We start from the raw sequence: 18,724 nt of genomic DNA on the forward strand, positions 1-18,724 counted from the left end.
TGTTTTGGACGTTGTTGTCGAGTCGATCTTTGAATGCTGATTTCTTGGTGGATCGGATCAGTTGGTGGTGTTTGCGGGTGGCGTTCTTGAAGGTGGCCAGGTTGTCAGTGGTTGGGTTTTTTCTCCAGGCTTTCTCGAGGGTGCGGCAGGACTTCTTGGATTTCTTAAGGTCATCATTGAACCAGGGGGCTTTTTTGGTACCTTGCTTGGTTTGATAGTTTTTCAAGGGTGCTAGTTCGTCGGCGCTGAGGGTGATCCATTGTGTGAGGTTGGTGGCTGCTTGGTTTGGGTCCGATGATTTGGTAGGAGGGTTTAGGTGAAGTGAAGAGGAGAGCTGGGCGGTGGTGATTTTGTTCCAATTTCTTCGGGGAATAGGTTGTGGGGGGTTGTGGGTCGTGGCCTTTTTGTAGTTGAAGTGAACGCAGCTGTGGTCCGTTCAATGGAGAGCTGTGGTGTGATCGAAGGAGATGTGTTTGCTGGAGGTGAAGATTGGGTCGAGCGTGTGCCCAGCAAGGTGGGTGGGGGTGTCAACAAGTTGTTTGGGTCCGAGATTGGCCAGGTTGTCCAGGAGGGTGGTGGTGTTGTTGTTGTTATTCTTTTCCAGGTGGAAGTTGAGGTCTCCCAGTAGGATGTAGTTCTCGGAGGGGAGGGCATGTGGGCTGATGAAGTCAGTGATGTCTTCGCTGAATTGTGTGCGGGGTCCTGGAGGTCTGTAGATGAGGGTGCCTCTGAGTGTGGTCTTGGGGTCGGTGTGAATCTGGAAGTGAATGTGTTCGGCGGTAGCGAGGTTATCATCGGAACTGGTCATGATGCGGATGGTGTTCTTATGGACGATGGCTATGCCTCCTCCAGTTTGGTTGATGCGGTCCTTTCAAATGATCTTGTAGCCGTCCGGGATAGCTATGGCGATGTCGGGCGCTGATGAGGCGTTCATCCAGGTTTCCGTAAGGAAGGCCATATCCGGCGCTGTGGTGTCGAGTAGGTTTCAAAGTTCGATGGAGTGTCTGTGGACCGAGCGGGTGTTGAGCAGGATGCATTTCAGGTGGTTAGTGTCGGAGCTCTGTTTGGAGTCTGTGGGTTTGGTGTGGGTCCTGATGCAGTCGAACTTGCAGGAGTGGCAGGTGAAGGGTCCATGGGTGTGTCCTGGAGCGGCTTGGTAGCAGTTTGGGAGTCGGCCGGGGTTAAGTGCTGAGAGGGATGCGGCGTCGTACGTTATGCGGGTGGAGTGGGATTTCCGTGGGCCAGGGGGTCTGGCGCTGGGCGCGGTCCAGGCACAGACGGGCGTAGACGGGCTTACCTTTGGCGCACCTTCAGCGTGCATGGGGCGCGACCGCTGCGCGTGAATGCTGCGCGCCAATGCATCTGTCATATGCGGATGGTGGAGGGGAGGGGCGAGGGAGGAGCAGCTGGGAGGTGGGAGCGGGGTGGAGGGACGGGCTGGGAGGCAAACAAACAACAAAAGGGCTGAAACAAAAGCGATGCAGGCAATGCGATGTAGCGCTACGATATAGCGCTACGATGTGGCACAGTTTAAATGCAGCTAATGAAGCAGTCCAGCGCAGTGCTACGATATCAATTTGGCACAATATGTATGCAGGCAATGTAAACAGTTCTGCGCAGTATTACGATATTAATTTGGCACAATATGAATGCAATCAGTGTCCGGCGCGGCGCTACAATACCAATCTGCCTTGAGAATAGAGCACGCAATGTAGAAGACCAGCACTGCGATAGCGGGGAGCGTGGGGAGCGACCTCCTCTACAGGAGTCAGGATGGTCACAGCGCGAGGGCAGTCAGGGAGATTCCTATGCTATCTGTGGGAGGGAGGAGCAGCTGGGAGGCGGGAGCGGGGTGGAGGGACGGGCTGGGAGGCAAACAAACAACAAAATGGCTGAAACAAAAGCGAAACCAGGCAAATCACTCAGGCAATGCGATGTAGCGCTACGATATAGCGCTACGATGTGGCACAGTTTAAATGCAGCTAATGAAGCAGTCCAGCGCAGTGCTACGATATCAATTTGGCACAATATGTTTGCAGGCAATGTAAACTGTTCTGCGCAGTATTACGATATTAATTTGGCACAATATGAATGCAATCAGTGTCCGGCGCGGCGCTACGATACCAATCTGCCTTGGGAATAGAGCACGCAATGTAGAAGACCAGCACTGCGATAGCGGGGAGCGTGGGGAGCGACCTCCTCTACAGGAGTCAGGATGGGGTTCATTACTTCATGAGGGGGTGAAGGTGGAGCTCAGTGGACTCTGGTATCCTGCAGATGCTCAGCTCCATCTCAGTCTGTTGAGGTTGCCGGCCCTTCGTCTATGTTAACGATGGAAGAGACTCCGGAATCTGGGGATCACGGTTCGATCACTGGCGGCAGATTAGTCCAGCACCATGTGACTCTGGACAATAGCTTGCTTAATCTTCCCGACGGCCCCCAGCACCTAGAGACCCTAATGGGTGGTTGTGCCCTTTACAAATGTGGATTATTATTATTATATTATTATTATCTCTGAAGGCCATGCTGTGGTCCATCAAGGTGATCTAGGTGCTGGTTTCCATATACATCACCACAGCAGCCCAATGTTATTCAAACAAGCAGGGTGGAGTAGGCCTCAGGGCCCTGTGCCAGGAGGATCAACACCTCTGGAGTTGGAGCAACAGGGCATTTTCTATTCTCAAACCACCTGGTAGAGTCCTTGAATGTGGGAGCAGACGAAAAAAGCAGGCAGTGTCTGACGGATCACAAATGGAGTATAAATACCCAAGTGGTGTAGGATGTCTTCTGGCAGTGGGGAGAAACCTGGCTAGATCTTTTCGCCACTACAAGAATGTGTAGTGTCAAATGGTTTTGCATTGGACTTTCCATAGGAATATTCGCTGGGAGATGCATTCCTACTGGAATGGGACACTTGGCTTCTGTACTTCTTGCTGCCACTGCCTCTCCTTCCCAAGTTCAGAAAAGGATGAGTATATCCGGGCCCAAGTCTTTGTGGCTCCAGAATGGGCTAGGAGGGTGCGGTACTCGGTACGTTTGGGCCTGAGCCTTCTGTTCAGCGTACCACTTTGTGAGGATCTTCTTTCACTGTTTCAGGGCAGGGTGCTTTACCCGAACTTGTGCCGTCTACACCTCCATGCAGGCAGATGGAGCGGCAGCAGCTGACTGCATTTGATCACCACCACCTTAAACAAAGAACCATTTATGTCGGGCACTGGGACAAATGTGTGAGTTGACCGTGGTATCTGCATAGTTGGCCCTTTACAAGCCAAGGTGTTGAATAATCTTTTATTGGTTTTGTCGTTGGTCCAGCATGGTCTTGCAGTGATCTCTATTAAATGTCAGTACTTTCAACTTGTCTACATTTTCTGGATCAACCGTCCTTGTTTAAGTCACCTGATATGATGTTTATTTATGGTTTGACACTCACTTCCTTCCAGGCTGTTCGTGGGCCCTTAATTTGGTCTTCACATTTTTCTTGTATACGCCCTTTGAACTGATGCACGGTTCTTCGCTGCTTCTCCTGACTTTAAAGACTCTCTTCCTCATCGCAATTACTTCAGCTTGTTGTGTGAGTGAACTTCAGGCCCTGTTGGTTCATTCACCCTGCACTCCTTTTTACTGGACTAACTTTTATGAAAGACAGGGACGACCTTCTTGCCTAAAGTTATGAATCCTTTCTATGTTGGACAATCTATCACCCTGCCAGCGTTCTTTGTCCCCCTCACATCTCGAAAGAGGAGAGCCTTCATTGGTGGTACCTCAAACGTGCCGTACAATTTTATATTGATCATACCAAAGACCACTGTGGACTATCAGCTTTTTGTGGGGTTCTCTGATGCAAAGTAGGTGAAGGTTGTGCCAAAGAGGACCCTTTTGGGGTTGATAGACCTCGGCTGCCTACTGGCCAAGAAGCAGCCGATCAAAGGTCAGAGCTCATTCCTCCAGGGGTGAGGCTGCTACCGCTGTGTTGGCATGAGTGCCTGTCCTTTGACATATGACGGGCTGCGTTATCAATGCATACGTTCGCAAGGCACTACTGCCTTGACAGCTGGGTCTGGCGAGAATGACATCCACCCATTCACTCCTGGAAGACTTTGGTCTGAGTCCACTTCACAGACCCTCCACTTGAGGAGGTTCTGCTTTAGTATCTCTTCTAAGGTGAGGAATCTGTGGTTAGAAGCATCTAGCAGAAGAACATAGGACTTGCCTACGGCAACACTCTGGTGGATACGTTATCTAGCCGCAGGTTCCTCTCTTCCCGTTCTGTGGAGTGGCCTCTTTTCAACATCTAAAAAGGTCCAAAATTAAGAATCATCTCAATGGTACCAACAATGGTTAACATTCCATGTCTGAGGGCGCGGAAAGGGCAGAAAAAGAAATTGACAAAAGCACGCAGGGGTGACGATTATACAAGGCTCCTCTTCGTCACTTCCTGGGCAGGACTGAGCTGCATGGAGCCCTCTAGTGGCGCGGCGGAGCGTTGCTGGATAAACGTTTCATGATCTAGTCTGGTGCCTGGGGTATATTCAGATGTAGGCATCTGGTGTCAGACAGATTATCCACCACAAAGAGCATTACTGAAGGTAAGTAACTCGTTTTGTGCTTGAAGCAGTAGGGTAGATACGTTTGAAGTCACAACTGTTACTCCAAATGCACTGGAAGCCTTGTTGTCAGTCCCCCCTTTTGGCCTACCTTTTCTCCGGTATGCCATGTGCTTGCCTAGATGCATGTATTTCTTTGCTCAGTCTGTCCTTCACAAACTCACAAGCACGACCTTCCCTGTTTTTAGAGATTCCTGTACATGAACCTTGGCTGGATTGATCCATCACATTGCATAATAAAAAATATTCCTAATATAAGGAAACGATCCACTGTCGTACCTGTCTCCTCCAAAACTTTGCATCCCTGAAGAGACGGAGCCCCCATTTATGGTTGAATAATAAATTACCTTGCAAGACTTTGTACCTCAGTGTTGCGTCTGCATTTTTAGGTGTCAGGGAGGGACAGGGAACTTCTGCTTATTTTGCAAGAGGCGGGCCTGCGTGTTAAATGAGGGTAACAGCTTTTTGTATCAATGGATGCAAATTACCTCAAATTATGTTTTCTTCTCTGGTTGGGTAAGAGATCCTCTACCGCTGACCCACTTTACCTCTTCCCAAATTTGCCAAAGGCTGATCAATATATAGACATGACTGATCTCAAATCTGTGACTTTAAGTCTATTTTTGTGGTCAACGCCAGTGTTTGTAGACAGTAGGCAGCATGGGGGATGGTTGGGTCCGTCTTTGCATTACAACCCCTAAGGCCCAGGTTCACAAGTTGTAGTAGGTGAATCTCAAGTGGGTGGGGAGGATTGGGGGGGGGGGGAGGAAGTTAAGCTCTCAAGTAACACAGCAGAGTACTTGAAATGATTTTCTCATTTACATGGATTGAGGTTGAATTTTGTATTTTTTAAGATGGACTGACTGTGTTTTGTGACATTTCTGCGGACGAGGAGCTTTTCCATGGAGATGGAGACTATCAGTTCGACGTCTATCGCTCCATGAAAGAGGAGAACGGGTGCGTAGCGAAAAGTTTACCTTCTTCTTGGTCTCAAAGTACTTGCTGTGGTGTTTATTTTTTAATGGTCAAGCTTCCTTTTTATTATTAATAACATTCAATATAAGCGTTTATACAAAGAAGCCCTTGGTTATGAAATCAATACTAACATAAAATATGCTAAGATCCCCTGTATTCTAAATTCTTGCTTTCCTTATGTAAACAAGGGTTTTCATAAGAATCCAGCATTGGCACATCCAATGTGACTTGTTCACGGCATGCACACACGCACACACGCACGCATGTTCATTGATGACCCATGCAAGTAACATACCTGTGGACTCCCATGAACATGCAGAACAACCCTCCTGCCACCCACGTACAGCGAGCAGAGAATAAAGCTACACATGCACACAGACCTACAAGACCCCTGACCCACTGACCAGAGTCTGGGCCAAGTTCTGTTGGTTGCACCTATCGCTGTCCAAGGCCCCCTATGAATGTCCCCTTGATGTCAAAGAAGGGGAAAAGGAGAGAATGAGGACAGAGCTTTGTAGATCGGATGAGCTTCCTCAACAAGAGAGGCAGTCGATGGCCAAACTAAGGTAACTTATAAGCAAGTAGGATATAAGAGTGTTGAATCAGTTTGTGGGAGGGGACAACAGTGATGAATCCACTCTTAATGGAAAGTTTCAAACTGTACACCATTAATGAGATTCCATGGAAAGGTAGGGAGAGACTTCCTAATATGTTTACAAACAGGCTGAGTCACAGGGAATCCATATGCAGGTACAAACATGGTACCAGAGCACACACAAACAGGCACATAGCCAAAAAGTAGGCATGCACAGAGGGAGGCAAGTGCACTCAGGCCAACTGCACAGGTGCAGGTTTCATCTCAACTTAATATTCATGACGATTTCTGCTGAAATCAAATTTGAGCAAAGATTTGTGGTAACGCATAATGAACCTTTGGCCTCATAGAGAAATCAGTTTTGAGTGATACAATGCATCAGTCTCTTTGCCCAGTGAATAGAAAAACTGTTTTTAATATGATTGTGTTTTTATTACTGCGCTCTGCTGCTCCATCCCATCCTTTGCCTGTTCGCTGGATGCCTTCATAAGCTCTGGTCATTTCAGTAACTTCATTTCTGGTAGAGGCTTTGAACCACTGTTTCCGGAGGCACAGCAGACCGGATCCAAAAACATCTGCTATTCCCTTAGGTGTTTCCAGGTGGTACTGTGTCGCTCCTCATCGGACCCGTCCCGCCATGGATATGACAACAGGGCCCCAATACATGCGCCACTTCAAGTCTCTAACATCTGTTCCTTCCTTTCTGCGCCTTCTAATGCGGCTCCAGAGCGTTTGAGTCCTGTCATTCTGACAGAATTGTGTCCCTCTAAACTTGTCTCCCACTAAAACAACCAGATTTAAGCTGCGTTGTGACTGTCGTCATCAATTGTCGGTGACTGCACCCATGTGTCTCTGGCTCTAAACATGACTGTCATAAAAGGCCAACATAAGGAGTCAGGCATTTATTTCCATCAGCCCACTCCTCACACCCCTCAGTCAAACAATGTCTCATGCACGTCTAGAGCACAGAGCGAGCCCTCCATGTTTGAACCAATCCCAGCGCTGGTCCAGATGTGCCCAGATTGCCCCGGGCCATCGGTGACATCACAAGAGCTCAAGCAGTCCTTGGGTTCCACTTTGAAGTTGGGCCCTTCCTCATTCTCCGCTGACTGGCTCCGGCCACAATGCCACTCCAGATGCCGCTCTCGGTGCCACGGCCAACGCTGCGGTACCAACGTTGGAAATGGAGCCAATCATCTTATCAGACTCTGAGTCCCTCCCCTTCCACCCAGACTGCGACAGTATGCACAATCCCATCCTGTCACTCATGCCCCTCACTATGATGGGGGAAAGGGTGATGATCAATATGATGAAGACAAGATATTGGATGACTTTTGTGATGCCAGTGACCCCAACACATCCTTCCCCCCTTAATGAGACCTTGACGGATGTCCCGGTGGGCACCTGGATGAACCCAGAACCTTGTCCTTCCCCAGTGATGAGGCAAGTGGTGGGGCAGCACAGACCCGATCCCAGAGACCCCGATTTTCTCCTCCAGAATCCCATCCCAGAGAGGTTGGTGGTGTAGACGTCCACAAGAAGTCTAAACCCCAATTCATCCCTCATGGATTCCCACGGTATGATATTTGCCAAAGGAATGTTCTCCTCTGCCAGCCTCACCATCAGGTCCGTAAGTCCCTTCTGCCTCCTGGGGGTGTACCCACATACTTCGTGGATCAGAGTGGCGGACATCCCGTTAGCTGTCCCAGAGGAAATCCGACCAACATTACGTTTTTAGATGGTCCCACACTGCTTGTCCATACTCTGCAGGTAAGTTCCAGCTCTCCTGGCCGAAGGAGCAGTGAAAGGATGCCAGCATCAGAGGCCGAGACTCATTACTCTTGTTATTTGATGGTGCCGTAAAAGGATGGCGGTCCCCATCCTATACTTAGTCTACGCTCTTCAAACTTCGTCCTCTGGAATGACAAGTTCAAAATCCTTTCATTGGCTCAAGTTCTGTTTCTCCTAATCCCATGAGCCTGGATAGTGCCATTGGATTTGCAGGACACCTATGCCCACATTCCCTGTACTGCGATCCCATGAATGCTACCTGTGCTTTAAGCCCACAATGCATGTTGGGAACAACCAGTCTCTCCCTATCTCAACTGACTGGCTCCTGAAGGCGGGCTCGCCTCAAGCAGTTGTAAGCAACTTCCATATGACGGCCGGCCTGTTTTCGTCCTTAGGCTTTCTCAGCAATGTGCCAAAGTGTCACCTGACGCTTTCACAACGGTCCCCCTTCATTGGAGCCATCGTAGACTCGCTGCTTTTCCGAGCACTCCTCTACCTCAACGAGCTGGGGACATTTAGGGTATGATCCATATGGTTCGAGGCATGTGAAGGACTGGGTTCTTTAAGACCCAGCGGTGCCAGGGCACAACACCTGAAACCTTCGTGGGTAACCTGCTCCGGCGTACGAATCACAGAGACACGGGACACTTCCTTCGACGTCAAAGATTCAAGGTTTATTTGCTGCAGGGAACACAGAGATCACGACAAGTACACAGCGTGCAACTTGGGGAGACTGCTTCAAATTGGTTCTGTGGATCGCTCCTTTTATACAGTTTTTACCCATAGGATTACATTGAACACAAAAGTTTACAACCCGGTTCCCACAATTATCCCCCAGAGGGGTCGCTTTGGTCACTTTGAAACACACGAGGTCCGGAACATAAGTACGGAAACATTTGGCGGTTCCCAACTGTAAAAACCATCTTCCCACCATTAGCAAATTCCAATCAGCAGTAAAACAGATCGAAATAGGAACAAAGACAGGTGCAGAGGAAGACGGAGACAGTGGGAAGATCGGAAAGGGTGTAAAAGGGGAGGTATCGGGAAACACGAGATACAGGCATCAAAGGGACGTGCCTAATGAGATGCACGGCTGAGACAATAAGTCCGTGCGGCAAGATGAGCCTCGAGCGGCGCCATCTGCCTTACAGTAGCAACCCCCTCGTCATAAAGACACTTACAAAGAACATGTGTCTTCCGCAGATATCTTGGGAGTCCCAGGGTCGCGAAGCGGACATCGTCCGTTCGCTGGCTACTTGAGGGCAAGAGACAAAATGGATGCCGTATCTAAGATGGAACCCGTGGGTACAGATGAAAAACCCACATAACAAACGAACGGTTTAAGTTAGCACAGCGAAACTGCGCCCACTTACTAAACTCGTCATTTGCGGTTCATAGATACCAGACTCGACTATATTCGTGCGAGTCAAAAACACCACTTACAATCGTCACGGAACCTCAGACGCTCCTTTTGCCCTCATGTAGGCAAGCACTAGTCGGAATCATATTCGATATTCATCAGACCATCGAGATGTTGCTGTAGCATAGCTCTGTCCAACCGAGTCCCCTTGGTAACAGATGGTTGTCTCATACACGTTGTAGCACAAAGGCCACATAAGGCAGGACCACACTGCACACAAAGGCAACACGTGAACAGGAACACTACAACGACTCCGATGATCATCAGAATCTTCCAACCCCAAGTCGACATCAGGCCCCAAAACCATCCAAGTAGCGTCCAATCCCCTACATCCACGTGTATGGATTCGGAGATCTTATGCAACCTCGAGATGGCTTGATAGACAGTAGGAGCATTATCTGGAATGAAAATGCAGCAGCTCGAATGGATCACCTTACATACCCCACCTCGATCTGCTAAGATGACATCTAAAACCATACGGTTTTGTAACGTCATAAGTCTCTCCGCCTGAAGTTCTGTGGTGATATTACCAAGGGCACTGGCAGTAATATTAGCTGTCGATTCTACCACTCGAGTCAACTGTCTCAGGTTCCTACTATTGATCATAGGTCCCCAAAACGGAAGGAAACCCTTGAAAAAGTCTCCTGCCTCTTGACCGGCAGTATCCTCTTCACTAATTACGCCTCGCACAACTCTAGTCTTATGATAATCGGCATCTACAGTGAACGTCGGAGGCAACAGATTTGCAATAAAACATGAGCCCATGAAGTCTGCGGGCAACCATGTGTATGCACGATCATAACAGATAAAGTATGTACCCTTGGCAGCCAGAAACACAGGGGACGAGGACATCGGCAGAATGTAATTTTCAGTGCAAGCACTTGCTCCAAGTCGGGCTTGCGATCTTCGGCCACGACCCATAAGACAAAAATTACCAGTGTGGGGTACGACCCATATTGGAGGCGAGCTTTTAAGCTGCTTTTCGCTAGTGAACACACTATATTCACCTCTACTTAGGACCCTATAGGCCTGTACCTCTTCTTCGGGAATAAGCGAGGGATCATAGATCTCACTATCTAAATCCTCTATTGCTATCGACAAAGGTTTTTGATACGAGGTAGGACCAGAGTAGGGGGAACGTGGTTCTCGAATGGGGTGGAAACCCAGTGCGCTTCGAAACATTGTTTGAAATGCTCGAGCTGACCCTTGGGAACTATACGGTAACACCAGATATGGAATTCCCTTATCCGTAGTATGTGGCATCAACCCACACACCCAACAATTAGTAGTGTTAACCACTAACTGATGCTGATGGAGGAGCTGAATAAAGGAATTGTTGCGGAATTCTACACGTCTAGCCTGCTCGTGTTCCGGTAACATGTGAAAGGAATGGGGAGAAGCAGTAGAGGTAAGATTAGGGTAAGGAGTAGGAGTAGGTGTAGCAGGTAAGAAGTAAGACATCGTGTAATACACCCTACCCGCCAATAATGCAGAAGCAGTCAAAAACTATACAAACAGTTGGAATATAAAACATTTGGTACGACTGAGTTGCTGCAGCTTGAATCTATGGACTTGAGCTCCCTCCAAATCATTCAGCTTTGAGAATGCCATTCCCTACGACCGTCCGCAACGTTTCTTGACGCACTTCGTTCTGTGCAGCAATAGTCAATCCCTAGGAGTTCCTAGGAACCGACGGCCTTTAACCTAGCGTCAAGACCTACTGTTCAGAAGGAAGTACGCGCGCGGCCCTACGGCCTTCAATGCACAATATGTACGTATGCAAAAACAAAGTCTCTCAGCTGTAAAGGCAAAAAGTATAAGGAATGAAGCTCAATATATGTACAAAAATAATTACAGTAATACGAAAGTTCAAAACTGATCACGGAAAGCGGGATAATGCAGTTGTCAATACAGCAAGGCAAGATCTTTTTATTTGTCCTTAGTGCGAGATCGCAAAAAGTATCGAGTTTTCCCAGGACGTGTCTGCTCGTCGAACAGAGGATCCGTTGAAGAGACAGCGTCCTGCTGATCAGTTGAGTGTTCTGGTCTTGAGTCTTTTGATGCTAATTGTTCAACAGTGTCTTTCTGCTGCGCTGAGGATTCTTCAACAAGCTGTGCGTCGCTAAAAGGCACAAACGCCGGCAATGTTTCTGTTTCAGATGACGCAATGCCTCTCCTTACCCACGGGTCTGCCGGCAAAGGGATGGGGACTCGCTTGGTGTGCGTAGCATGCACCCAATTTTTGCGTCCCTCAAGACGAACGGCAGTCCTCGTGGCCAGGAGGACTTGATGGGGTCCGGTGAACCTCGGGTCCAGGTTATTTTTGCGTGAAAAGTTCCTTGTCACCACCCAGTCTCCGGGCTGGAGCTGGTGACCTGGACCCTCTGTCTGCGTCGGCAATGCGTCGTAAACCTGTTGGTGAATTAACCTCAGTTTAGCAGTCAAGTCATGTAGATAATCAATCAACATTGGGTACTCAAGATCAGAAAACATTCCTGGCCTAGGAACCCCCCACACATTCGCAGGACGGCCGAACACTATTTCATAGGGACTAAGCCCTACTCGGGAGTGTACAGTCGCCCTAGTTGACAGTAATGCTAAAGGCAAAGCGTCAGGCCACGAAAGACCAGTCGTAGCCTGAATCTTCGCTAACTTTAGTTTAAGGGTGCCATTGTACCCTTCAACCAATCCAGCTGACTGGGGATGGTTGGCGCTATGGAATTTCTGATTAATTCCAAGGCCCTTACACACACTCTTCATCACACTTCCAACAAACTCACTTCCGTTATCTGACCACACGACTCTAGGCATTCCATACCGAGGAAAGTATTCCTTCAGTAGGATTTTCGCAGTAGACAAAGCAGTATTGTCTTTGAGGGGATAGGCCTCGATCCATCGGGAAAATGCGCAAACCACAACTAAAACGTATTTCAGGTTATTGCATCGCTCCATATGGATGAAGTCCAATTGAATCACCTCAAAGGGATACGAAGGAGGAGCAAAACTGCCAGGAGGAGTTGGGGTTCCTTTGCCAGGGTTGTACATTATGCACACCATACAATTCTTCACCAGACGTTCAGCACATTTTGTAATGCCGTCATTCTTCCACACAGGAGCCAATAATTTGCAAATACCTTTTGCGCTAATATGTGCTAACCCATGTGCCATCGTCACAACGGCCAGCACATACGCATCAGGCAACATCCATCTTTTCTGATCCGACAAATCAATCCAACAACCATTCGCATCCAACTTTCCCGTACTTTCTTTCCACTTCGTCTTTTCAGTCTCGGTGGCCTCATTCTGAATTGCTTTCACACTCTCGATAGTATCTTCACACATACTCGATTCTGTAGGCCACCTAACCGAACTCGTCACATACATTCGAGTGCTAAGGTTCCGGGCAGTCTCCTTAGCAGTCTCGTCCGCAAACGCATTACCACGACCAACATCATCCGTCACCTTCCGATGCGCACTACATTTAACAATCGCAACTTGCGTAGGCAGAGTCAATGCATCCAAAAGATCATTCACAAGTTGGCCATGCTGTATCTTCGTACCGTGCGACGTCAAGAAACCTCTCTCTCTCCACAATCGTCCAAAACTGTGAGCAACACCAAACGCGTATTGACTGTCGGTAAAAACATTCACACGTTTCCCTTTCGCCAACACACACGCTCTAGTAAGAGCAATCAGCTCCGCAGCTTGGGCAGAATTCTGATTCAACCTTGCAGTCTCAACAACAGTCTTCAATGTTACAACAGCATAAGCAGTAGTCACATCGCCATTCGGCAACTTAAAACATGACCCATCCACATACAAAGTGCCATCCGGATCTTCCAATGGGGTGTTTTTAAGGTCCACTCGACCTTTCGTTTCCTCTTCAGTCCTCAAGTAGCAGTCATGTTCTGCTACTTCATCTGACTCTGTACTAATTGGTAACAAAGTTGCCGGGTTCAGAACGTTACAACGTTTTATCTGAATGTGGCTTGCCAAGAGCGTCAATTCGTACCCAGACAACCTCGCACTCGTCAAGTGCTGAGTTTTCGTTCGATTCAAAAGAGTATCGACTGCATGCGGAACCATCACCGTAAGCATATTATCCATGACCAATCCTGCTGATTGTCGGATGGAGACCGCAGCTGCCGCTGTTGCTCGTAAACAACTCGGCAATGCTCTAGCTACTGGGTCCAAGGTCGAGGAAAAATATGCACATGGACGTTGCTTACCACCAAAAGGTTGCGTTAAGACACTCAAAGCACAACCTTCCCTCTCGTGAACATATAACGTAAACGGCTTACTGTAATCAGGAGTACCTAACACAGGAGCCGAACACAATGAATCACGCAGTTCAGAAAAACTTTTCTGACATTCTTCCGTCCATGGTAAAGGAGTTGAAACATCCTTGCACGTAAGAGCCACCAATGGTTTCGCTAGCAATGAAAAATTAGGAATCCATTGCCTGCAGTACGACGTGATACCTAGAAAGGCACGCACATCTCTTTGGGTTTTTGGCACAGCCATTCGCGCAATCGCTGCAATTCTCTCTGGGGTCAATCTCCTTCCCTCCTTTGACAATAAGTGACCTAGATAGGTTACTTCTTGACAACAATATTGGAGTTTAGAAGGTGACACCTTGTGATTTAACTCACAGAGATGTTGCAGCAACGACACCGTAGCAATCTTGCAAATGTCCTGAGTATCAGCAGCCACCAATAAGTCGTCGACGTATTGGATCAAGGCCGCACCAACCGGCAACCGAAATGCATCCAGTTGACCCTTCAAGGCTTGACTGTAAATAGATGGACTTTCACAGTAGCCCTGAGGAGCGGGTTTGAACCGGAAGCTGCGTCCACCGAGAGAGAAACCGAAAAGGTCCCTGCTCTCTTCGGCAATCGGGATGCTGAAAAACGCATTTTTCAAACCAATCACCGAAAACCATGATGCAGAAGCTGGAATCAGAGTCTGTAGCGCCGTGATGTCAGGCACAACAGGAAATTGAGGAACCACAATTTTATTTACCTCCCGTAAATCGATAACAAAGCGATAAACAGGCGGTTTTGAAGGATCAGTACGTTTAAGAATTGGCAGCACAGGGCTGTTGCACACGTTTCCCCGAGTCTCTTCAATAACATCTTTCTCGATCAAATCATAGATGATCGCCAACAGTGCTCGTTCACCATCAAGGGAGATACGATATTGGGGAATACGTGGCAACCGTACATTAGATTTCAACTGAACAACATAAGGGGAGATATCAAGCAGGCCCACGTCATTCGGACCTGTTGCCCACAAAGACGCAGGAAGAGAACTCAATTCCGGTGGGAGCTTATCGAGGGACAAATACATGGGAGAGACTACCCTCTCTCCTAACGTAAGCTTTACACCCGCAGGAGAACAATACAAAGTTGCGTACAAACGTTTAAGCAAATCCAGGCCCAAAAGATTTTCGCCACAACCCGTCGTTAAAATCAACGGAGCTTCTAGCTCACGTGGCCCAATTTGAAGGGGCAAAGGGCGCGAAACTGGATTGCTAACAGGGGCGCCAGAGAATCCAACGGAAACATTTGTTAAGCCAGACAAAGGTGCGCCAGGGAGTTTCGAATACATGATAGAACTTTTCGCTGCACCAGTGTCCAACAGAAAAGGCTCAACGACGCCCGATGTAGCAACTGCGACGTAAGGCCCTCTCTGATCAACCGGAACTGATACCACTCCCTCTCCTTGTCTTTGGCTGTCCTAGTAATTACTGTCGTCAGTCCCCTGATCGACGTAGTAATCGTCTACATTATACTGCGCAGATCGTCCTTGCGATGATCCACGTTGATCGAAACAATTATTAGAATTGGATGAGTTATCTGAGCGATCATTCTGAGCACCACGGCCTCTACCTCGTGACGTTTGCTGCGAACCACCACGACCTCCTCTAGTCGAGTTACCACTATTACGTTCGTTTAAAACAGGGCAATTGAATTTAATGTGTCCCTCCTGTCTACAATAAGCACATTGATTGTATCCTAACGAGGATCGTTGGGAGGAGGAATCGTTACGGGTTTGGGATCTGTTTGATTGTGGCTGTGACCTATTCTGTTGCGTATTATTTGGATTTGACCGCGGAGGATACGCTTGTTGCAACAACACTTTAGTTTTCAGCTCTTTCGTCTTTTTATCAGCACGGTCAATCTCTTCTTTCTCTCTATTCTCATAGTATTGTGCCGTAGCCAATATCTGAGCCGAAGTAGAAACGGCCCATGCGCTTTCCGAATTTCTCAATTTATTGCTCAAATCGGGCAACAAATTTGAAACAAATTTATCCACAAACAACCTTTGACCACCCTCCGTGCCCATATCCTGACCACTATGGTCGATGAATGCTTCCTCGAACCTCGTAAAGAAGTCGGAAACACTCTCATCTTTCTTCTGCTTACATGCTGACAACTTGTCCCAATTCACCTTCATAGCTGGCATAAGAGTTTTCATTAATGTTATGATTCTTTGAGGGAGAGCAGCAATCAACTGTTCAGGCTTAGCGCCACCAACTTGCAACCCATCTGCCGCTACAATGGCCGCCCAATCACCACCTAGTTCGTTTGCGTGATTTTCCTGGCGAATCTTAGCCCATACCGGTTGCGGTACGACATTGCCAAACAACATGTCGATATCGGCAAGATTCATTATCGTAGCATCTACGAGCTGCGATAATTCTTTGTAATACCCTGCAGGATTTTTGCGAGGGTCAGGCAAAGATTGCTTCACCTGCAACACTTCTGATCTTTTCCATGGGAGATGTATCCATACTCTCTGGAAATGCGGCGGAACAATAGGAATAGCAGTAGCATCGCCTGGCATCCACACTGGTGGAACTTCCCGCATAGGGTATTGGCCAGACTCGTCTGGTTGTTTTTCAATATCCTCAACAAACAATGCATGAGGGATGGGAGCGGGACGAAGAGATAGCAATCGTTCAACAGCACGTCGAACGTTGGTATCCACTATCAGCCCATTTGCGAACTGAAGCTGGAGATCAGACAGAGCGGCGAGCACCTCGTCAGGCGCATCGGCCACTATTTGATCATAAAGGAACTTACACATTTCATTAAACACATATCTCTGGGTTGGCACATTGAATTGACAGAATGTTTCGAGGACAACACGGGGTGGACATCTAACAGGATTTACCATCCAACCCATCGCCATATTATATAGCGCAACGCGTTCTCTGTTACCAGGAAGCTGACTTCGTCTCTGAGGACCATCGGAACCAGCGGACCCATGAACAGGTCCGAGCGAACGAAAGAAGCTAGTCGCAAGAGGAGAATTGCGACTACGAGTAGAGGGAGAAGAATAAGACACGGGGCTAACAAGAGAAGGAGTAGAAACAGTAGCAACAGCAGAGGTTAACAAAACAGGTGCAGTAGCAGGAGCAATAGCGGGAGCGGGAGTATGTGGAAGCGGAGGAGCAGTAGGAATAGAAACAGACAAAGGAGCAGGAACAGTCGGAAGAACGGGTGCAGGTTGAGGAACAGGCGGAGGAGGAATAGGTGGAAGAACAGGTACGGCAGGGACCACAGGAGCTGCGGTACCCTGTACGTACGGAGGCGGTGACTTCATAAGATAAGACATTAAGGGATCCTCAACTGGCTCTTCCTTCTTTTCCGACTCCGTTGGTAAAGCGGGGTAACATTTATCCACGGTCATACGCTGTAATCTTTCAAACACTTCCTTATCCTTAACCTCCTTATCTCGCTGGAATTGCTCTGCTTTCTTCACTATGGTAGCAACATTATCTCGCTGACTACGTTTAGTCTGTCTGATTTCTTTCTGCCGGGCTTCTTTGCGCCACAACCGAAAAGCATCAAACATGGCCGGCCTTGACTTTCGTTCGAACAATTTAATCTCTAGATTATCTAAGATCGGGGCCTCGAAGCTACCATGAGGTGGCCAACGGAGGTCGCCGTCCTTTTTCGTGTATTTAATCCAGTAATCGTTAAAGGTAACTGGGCCTAGCCCATGCTTACTATAGAGCTCATACGTGGGAGTTCCAACCGGAGGTATCGGACATGAGTCCTCCAATCGGGAATCCATACCACAAGGTCTGAAACAACTAAACAGAGTACTACGACCAGGCATCTTGCACACTAGCCGAGTTTCACAAACTTCAAGGGTTACGGGATTTACCAAGTCCCGGCAAAGAACAAAACCCTCGGTTTTTGGCGGCTGCAGTCGTCAAACAACACAACAAAGTACGCTAGCAAAGTGTCACCGACAAAAACACTCACACAGCGCTAACAACAAAAACACTCGCTAAAGTGTCAACAACCAAGAACTATGGGAGCGACCCACAAATACTTAACTCAAAAATCGATGGCGTCTCCAGGAAGGCCCGTCAATCGTCTCGCTATACCAAGATCTACGCCAGGCGCCAAAACAGGTCTACAGTCAGGGCAGCAGTCCGTCGCAGCCGTCCGGAGGCGGGAATCTTCGCGGGAAAAGTCTTCGGGCCACTTATTTCGACAACAGGATCGATGAAGCGGAGTGCACCTTCCCTCGGAGATTTCACACGAAGTTCCTCACGATCGTCGGGCTTGGACCGGTACCACTGATGCAGCCCCACGTTGGGCGCCAACTGAAGGACTGGGTTCTTTAAGACCCAGCGGTGCCAGGGCACAACACCTGAAACCTTCGTGGGTAACCTGCTCCGGCGTACGAATCACAGAGACACGGGACACTTCCTTCGACGTCAAAGATTCAAGGTTTATTTGCTGCAGGGAACACAGAGATCACGACAAGTACACAGCGTGCAACTTGGGGAGACTGCTTCAAATTGGTTCTGTGGATCGCTCCTTTTATACAGTTTTTACCCATAGGATTACATTGAACACAAAAGTTTACAACCCGGTTCCCACAATTATCCCCCAGAGGGGTCGCTTTGGTCACTTTGAAACACACGAGGTCCGGAACATAAGTACGGAAACATTTGGCGGTTCCCAACTGTAAAAACCATCTTCCCACCATTAGCAAATTCCAATCAGCAGTAAAACAGATCGAAATAGGAACAAAGACAGGTGTAGAGGAAGACGGAGACAGTGGGAAGATCGGAAAGGGTGTAAAAGGGGAGGTATCGGGAAACACGAGATACAGGCATCAAAGGGACGTGCCTAATGAGATGCACGGCTGAGACAATAAGTCCGTGCGGCAAGATGAGCCTCGAGCGGCGCCATCTGCCTTACAGTAGCAACCCCCTCGTCATAAAGACACTTACAAAGAACATGTGTCTTCCGCAGATATCTTGGGAGTCCCAGGGTCGCGAAGCGGACATCGTCCGTTCGCTGGCTACTT

At 48.4% G+C, this 18,724-nt stretch overlaps 1 protein-coding gene across 1 annotated transcript in view; it reads left to right on the forward strand.

Moving 5' to 3' along the window:
- The window catches only part of LOC147725735 (uncharacterized), a 567,397-nt gene that overhangs the window by 522,545 nt on the left and 26,128 nt on the right, over positions 1–18,724 (forward strand). Inside the window, exon 12 of the mRNA XM_086964485.1 lies at positions 5,459–5,561. Within this exon, the coding sequence (XP_086820611.1) occupies positions 5,459–5,561 (103 nt within the window). The remainder of the gene's footprint in view (positions 1–5,458; positions 5,562–18,724) is intronic.

Source organism: Lissotriton vulgaris, chromosome 3_2 (assembly GCF_964263255.1).
Source record: "Lissotriton vulgaris chromosome 3_2, aLisVul1.2, whole genome shotgun sequence".
NCBI classification, from domain to species: domain Eukaryota; kingdom Metazoa; phylum Chordata; class Amphibia; order Caudata; family Salamandridae; genus Lissotriton; species Lissotriton vulgaris.